Source organism: Dendroctonus ponderosae, unplaced genomic scaffold (genome assembly GCF_020466585.1).
Source record: "Dendroctonus ponderosae isolate FM_Combo_2020 unplaced genomic scaffold, Dpon_F_20191213v2 Dpon_F_20191213_1, whole genome shotgun sequence".
NCBI classification, from domain to species: Eukaryota; Metazoa; Arthropoda; class Insecta; order Coleoptera; family Curculionidae; genus Dendroctonus; species Dendroctonus ponderosae.
The window spans coordinates 10,634,332-10,641,199 of record NW_026017110.1 but is presented as its reverse complement, the minus strand read 5'-3'; the positions used below and the strand labels follow the sequence as shown (position 1 = coordinate 10,641,199).

The window sequence follows — 6,868 nt, the reverse complement described above, 5'->3', positions numbered from 1 at the left end:
TCACATCCTTCATTGTGGAATATTTTGTGGTCCTTCAGTTGACTTTCAGTTTCGAGCGTTGTTTCAGATTTTTCAGCGTTATTTATAATTGAATCCATAAAACACCAAATAAGCATCTCATCTTTATGAGATGCTTATTTGGTTGCAGAGTTTTTATGGCAGCAAATGTGAAAACTGAAGCTAATTTACATCTTCGTCACTAAACTCCAAGTCGTCCAGGTTAATAAAAACTTTCATCACTTTTTTTGCGTGGAATTTTCCTTCTGGCTTTGACACTTTCCAGAGAAAAACATTGTATAGAAACCACAAAGAATGCCACGGTTGGTTTCAATATTTCATATTGTTTCATATGCTCACTTGAATAAATCATATGAAACGTGTGAAATTTCTGATTTATCCTAAGCGCCAGGCCCATTTGGATGAAACCACGGAAAGTGCATCTTGAGCAGTTTTTTTAGGATTTTACCCAATTTGGTGGTCGTAATGTCTCAAAATGTATTTTTTCTCACTGGCTTTGCGTTTAGTTTCTTGGGTCTTTTGCACTCTTTTCACACTTTTATTGCAGAATGTTTCGTGGCCTTTCAGTTCATTTTCAGTTTTGAGCTTTGCTTCCAACTTTTCAAAGTTGTTCATCTTTTCTGATTCTTTCTTTACCTACATTTTTACAAGGACGTTCAATTTTTAATTATTTTTCTTTCGCTTATTTACAAGTCGTTCACGAACTATCTATTTCTGTTGAATTTTCTATTACTCCACTGTTCTTTCGGCCGGTTTCTCGTCTTTTGTTTTCCTAATTTTTCCATCTTTCCATCGCGCATTGTAGTAATGTTTTTTTGTTGCTCCTTGCTAAACTGTTTCTCCTTTTTCGTTTATTCAAAGCTAACATTTCTCTCTCATTGTGTTTTTATTAGTCGCTTTTCCACGTTTGAATTGCTTAGGGTCTCAAAATTGAATCTTTTCTCCTGAGCATTTGCACTTTTTTCAGATTTTTCATTGTAAAATATTTTCTGGTCTTTGAGTCAGTTTTCAGTTTCTAACGGTGCTTCAGATTTTTCAACCTTATTTCTAATTGCATTAATAAAACTGGAAATAATTATCCCGTAAAACTACAAACAGAATTTTTATAGGGAAAAATTTGAAAACTGGTCTAATTTACATCTTCTTAATTAGACTCAAAGTTCTCCAGAATCAGGTAAACTTTCACCACTTCTTTTGAGTGGAATGTTTCTTCTGGCTTTGACATCTTCCAGACCAAATCACTCTGTATAAATTGCAAAGAAAACCACGTTTGGTTTAAATATTTCAAATTGTTTCATTTGCTCGCCCTTCCTACTTGAAAAAAACATGTGAGACGTGCGAAATTTATAATTTATTCTAAGCTTCAAGCCCGTTTTCATTTTTCACCTGCTTCCACTGAACCAAACATTTTTTTTGCAATTTAAAAGTCCAACAAAAAATAAACCGGCTTAGGCGAGAATAAAATAATGACTACAAAAACGTGAAAATAAAATATTAAAATTTCTTTTAAGACAATGTGCTTTAGACTCACGTCCAAGCAGATTAGCGCATGGACTGAGAGTTGCAAAATGTGTACAATAATAGCATGAATAATTTTAAATCGACGATTGTTTTGCGACAATTCCCATTCAGTGATTAACTAGTTCCTGAGTTCAAACAGTCGAAATTTAATGTAATATTGATTTATGACGTAATGCAAGCTAAATGGCGCTATCTGTTTTCTTATGGAATTATTGCAAACTTTAATGTGGTCCAAGAGTGGTCCAAATCCGCATATCCGCAAGACACACTCTTAAAAGAGAGTTGTTACTAAACCAGAAAACTACCTAAAACTCCTAATATCTAAGGAGACCGATGAGTTTTTTTAATTTACTGTAAAATACATGTATATTATACCTCAGAAGATACCGTTTTTCCGCTAGAGCTAGTTTCCCATATCTAAGAAGATAAACTCTAAAGCGGTTGATAATATCTCAAAAGTGGCTACCCAAATACAACGTTGCCCCAAAAGTTAGAATATTTTTACGCAAGGCTTACACAAAAATATAGCAAGCACTAGCTAGCTAGCTATAAGTTGTTATACATATATTATCTCAAAGGGCGTTTAAAGTATCTCAAACTTCAAAAGAATCATGTTGACAAAAAATTTCATGAACTATCTAAAATTAAATCAAATCATGGTCTTTGGGTGAATGAAAAATTTTGTAATACAATCCTCGGTGCTTGTTTTCATCATCTTTATAAATAACATTTTTTACCTTCTACTCTCTACTCTACGTTATCTACAGTGGTAAGACAGTTAACCATAGTTAGACTTGTAATACAATCCTCGGTGCTTGTTTTCATCATCTTTATAACTACAATTTTTTACCTTCTACTCTCTACTCTACGTTATCTACAGTGGTAAGACAGTTAACCATAGTTAGACTTCACTTGACTGACCAGCTGGTAAATTTGATAAATACAGTTTACAAATTAACGCAACGCTGAACCATTTCTCATGCAAAAACTGACTACTTTAACCAAAGTATCATTTGAATGGCGAGCTCTAACTGAAAAAAATCTGTGTTCGCTTTTTCACATTGATTTGAAGTTGTAAATTATATATCTTATAAAGCATTCTGCGGAACTGCTAAATGATTAGGCGACTGATCGGTTGACTTCAAAGTTTCGTGATTTGTATGCTTCTTCAGGTTGTTTGCCGATTGCAGACGTTGTTGCAGAAACTGGAAGAATTATAGCTTAAATGTAAAAATGTAATTTCCATGACATGTGACTGCTCACTTGTTGCCGTCTTAGTTCTGCTTCTTCCAGTTTTTCTTGCAACTTTTCCAATGAAGGCGGTTCCTTGTTTTCAGCTTCTTGGAGTTCAATAATTCTTTTGGGAGGTTGTTTGTCCTCCGATTCGTCGAACGTTATATCAAAAGACATTCCATTCCCTACATTTTTAAATTATTTCACTTGAAAGCTTCAACTATAACTGTATGCAAACCTGCTTTAAGCACGTTATTAACCATAGCATTCTCAATTTCTCCTGGATCTAAATCAATGTAATTAGGCGCGGCATCATAGCTGAAAATGGAAACAGTTATAAATGATCTAATGTTTATTGTATATGTTACGGCTAAATGCATATTAGATATATTTTGATCAAACTGTCACCTTCCCGCAAAAAGTGTGTGAGCTTTAACAAGGCGTTTGTGTTTAATGTATATAATGTTATTAGCTGGTTGATGTTCGGCTTCGGCTGGAAATATGTGGCATTTTATATTCGGACATTAACCAACGAAGCATAATTTTTCTCAATTTTAACTGGGTAATATTGAGATTAACATCACTTTAAACGATAACTCTATCATCATTATTACATAATTACCAACTTCCTGATTGTCTAGTTTTTTTGTAGGTTTTAAATAAATTTGCAAATATGTAGGCTTTTAAAGCTGAGCACAGATAAATTGGTGAAAACATTTTATTTACGGTCACACATTTTCAAGGGATTGTAGAACTTTGTTTACTTCGAATTTTCAATAGATAGTTGGATCAACAGATTTTCAAGTTTGAAATAACGAAAAAAAAAACGTTATGGCAAAGGAATATTGGAATAAATTGAATTTGTTACCTCTCTTTCCTAGCAATATTCCGGCAATTGGTTGCTATTAGAAATGTAATTAAGTTACTAAATTATAATTGCTAAATTTACGCTATTAATGCTAGAATACGTGTGCTTATACGGTGCACGTATTGACGAGAAATTTGATCATTTCTGACAAAAACAGTTCGGACCAAAACGCATCCAAAGGACACCGGCTCACAGACTACACACTATTATATTCAGACGACTGGCCTAATGTGTGCGTTCGAAGGACAACTGCGCACTTGTCTTTATCTAGGCCAGACCTGACGACGCCGTAACGCAATTCTATTAAACTCACACCGTGCCGTAAGAAGTTATCACTACAAAAAAACTTTATGTAAGCGGAATTTATTTCCTTAAACTTAGGGGCGTCGCTTTGAAACCAACTTCTTCATTCCATGTTGCCTTACTTTTTAAATATCTATGACAATGTTACTCTATTTCTTTCTAATAATGGATAGAAACATTTCTTTTTACCGGTCTGTCTTAACTTCACCATTTGAGCTATGAGCATTTCCATCCAGTGGAATAACTGCAACGTTTTTGGCAGCGTTGCATCCCATTTTCAGTACTAAAATTACCGTGGTTCCATTCGAAAATCCGATTTGATTTCACAATAACCTTTGTGCGAATACGTGTTGATCAACTGCAAAATCGTATTAGTTTTAATTCCTGATGCGGGTCCCAACAATAATCTAAACTGAAAGTGTTTAAATGAAGGTGGTAATAAAGTATTATGTGCTTATTTTTAGGGGAAGAAAATAAAATCGAATCTTAAAGAATTTTTTTTCAATCTCTCTCTCATCTCTTTTATTAATATTGTGAGATTTTCACGTAATTAATAGTTATTTACGAAACCAGTAAATAGTGCGTTAATAATATAATATTGTACGTGTTAGGTACAATATTTTATCTACAACTATAACGATTATCATTTTAATGATTAGTTGAGTAAAAATAATTAGTTATAAAACTGAATACAGAACCCAGGTAATGAGAATTTGTCATTATCATCATAATCATTGTGAAAGTGGTGCCTTAAAATTACACATTTTATAATGAGCTCAAGCGATGATCTGCCATGTGATATTGAGAACGAAGCTTTTAATGTTGTTTCGGATTTTGTACCAGGGAAACCACGGAACAAATAGCAAGAAGCTTCTGATTGGTACGAGAAATAGTGCAGTGTCATTTTGTTGTAACAGTTGTAGATAAAACTATTTACTTACTACAAATTACTTTCTGTTAATGCCATTCATTTTTCAACATTTGTTTTGTTGTCGATAAGAATATAGTATTACAATCAATAAAATAATATAAATGTAAAAATATGTTACCTTAATTCACTATGGGATCCAAACTCGATATTTTAAACTAACACTGCCTCATATCGCGAGCTCCAATCAAGTTCGACAATACACTGAAACTTTTATTCTATGTGAACATTGTTAACCGCTGACTTGCGCCCTTAGTCGCTATCCAGAAAAAGTTTACATTAACCTGGCAAAATTGATTGACGTTAATAGTAAAAGGGTATTCACATATGCCGTCTTTGTTATAGAGTAAATTGATTTTGAGGGAAACAGGGTGGTTGGGGGTAGATAATGCCGACGATCCCGCAACAAAGTAATCGTTTTTGCGTGTCGAATTGTTCACGTGTTTTTTATGATGATTTTCCAGGAATGTTTCCTCTTTTTTGTCAACTGAGTTGTTTATAGTTCATGGTGTGTCACTAGAAACCATTTAGGCGAAGATCCGTTTGTGAACCAAGTCCACAAATATTTTTGATTAGTTCATCTATGGTAATACTAACGAAAGAATAAAATCAACAATATTAGTTCAAAATTACTAAAATAATAAAGAAGCGTAATTTGGGGAATAATGACAAAATGCGCTCGCGTAGCGCAAGTTCACTCTTTGACGGATCGCTTAAATTTTTCTGAAGTTTTTCAAGCGCAGGCGTAAGTTTCCACTTGCCCTCCCAGTTCATCTAATCCTGTTCATCCAACCCACATAAGTTGACAGAGATCGGACTGAGACTGAAACTCATGACTTAAATTAGAAACTCGTTTTTGGGCCTTTAGGAGAACGAAAAGTGGATAAATATGATTACTATTATTTTTAGGTGAATTTCAGTTACTATTTACAATATTCGTTAAACCAAATTGTTTATTTAATTAATTATAATCCAATTTCTAGGTGCTCTGATTCAACTGAAAAACTCTCAGTTAGCACTTAGCGTGTTCAGCAAACTATTAATATAACGAGAGTTTCTATAAGGACGCCGGATTTTAATTGCGCCACTTATAGTGTCGTGTTTGTCCGTGCAACAAAAGGTTATGTAAAATATAGCGTACAATACACAACAAAACAAATTCTCATTGTGAAAAATTATTATCCAAGTCGTGAAGATTTTGCAGCCACAGTTCGCAAAATGAGTATAATTATGAGGCATCCGAATGCTCCAAATGAAGCCACTGTGGGAAGATTTATGGAAGAAAATGAGCAAACTACAAACCCTATACCATGGAACAAGCGTCTAAAGTGCCAAGATATTTTTCATAATAAGGAAATGAACTGCAAACAGGTTTCTGGTTTTGGGCCGACATCGCTAGTAAGAGAAAGTCTCCATTGAATCGTACGTTGGGCTGTAGATGGAGAATGTTGTGTTTTTGTGATAAACCTGGAAGATTATTATCGTACAAGGTTATCCATTTTATGCTTGGGAAAGTAAAGTAAAAAAAGAACACACAAAATATTCGCATGGAGACGAAAATTGTAATTCTATATAAACCAATATTCCTTGCCATTATACATGAAAATATATATCGATTACATACGATATCGATATATATTTTCATTTCATTCATTGATCGACAATATACGATTCAACCTTGCCATTATACGTGAAAAACAATATCATTTAAATATCCTACACGGGACCTCCTACAGGCCTCAATCCTTTTGAGGTAATTTTGAATGACTTTTCGGCACATTACCGGTAATATCTCAGTCATAATTTGCAGATGCCCTTCCCCCTATATCGTTTCCGGACTTTTGACTGAACTTGGCTTTTGAACTGTTCCTTCTTGATTTCGTATTCCTTTTTCAAAAGCGCCAATTTGGTTGGCTCGGTTAACCTATGAAAATCTCAAAAATAGGTATCATCTTTTGCAGAGTTTGTGTTTTCCCTCATGGATCTGGTTTTGGGAT

General features: G+C 34.0%; 1 protein-coding gene across 2 annotated transcripts; it reads right to left on the bottom strand.

Annotated features, from left to right (window-relative positions):
• Positions 1-2,088: 2,088 nt before the first annotated feature.
• On the bottom strand, positions 2,089-5,176 carry LOC109541535. Of its 2 annotated transcripts, none has more exons than XM_048670114.1 (5): positions 4,993-5,176; positions 4,133-4,301; positions 3,011-3,090; positions 2,803-2,957; positions 2,089-2,759 (listed from the first exon to the last, which is right to left on the bottom strand). In XM_048670114.1, exons 2-5 carry the CDS (start codon positions 4,216-4,218, stop codon positions 2,754-2,756), a joined length of 327 nt encoding a protein of 108 aa, XP_048526071.1. In that variant the 5' UTR covers positions 4,219-4,301; positions 4,993-5,176; the 3' UTR covers positions 2,089-2,753. The 2 variants fall into 2 exon arrangements, with proteins under 2 accessions (XP_048526071.1, XP_019765973.1); XM_019910414.2 differs by having other exon boundaries at positions 2,089-2,744.
• Between the last annotated feature and the right edge of the window lie 1,692 nt (positions 5,177-6,868).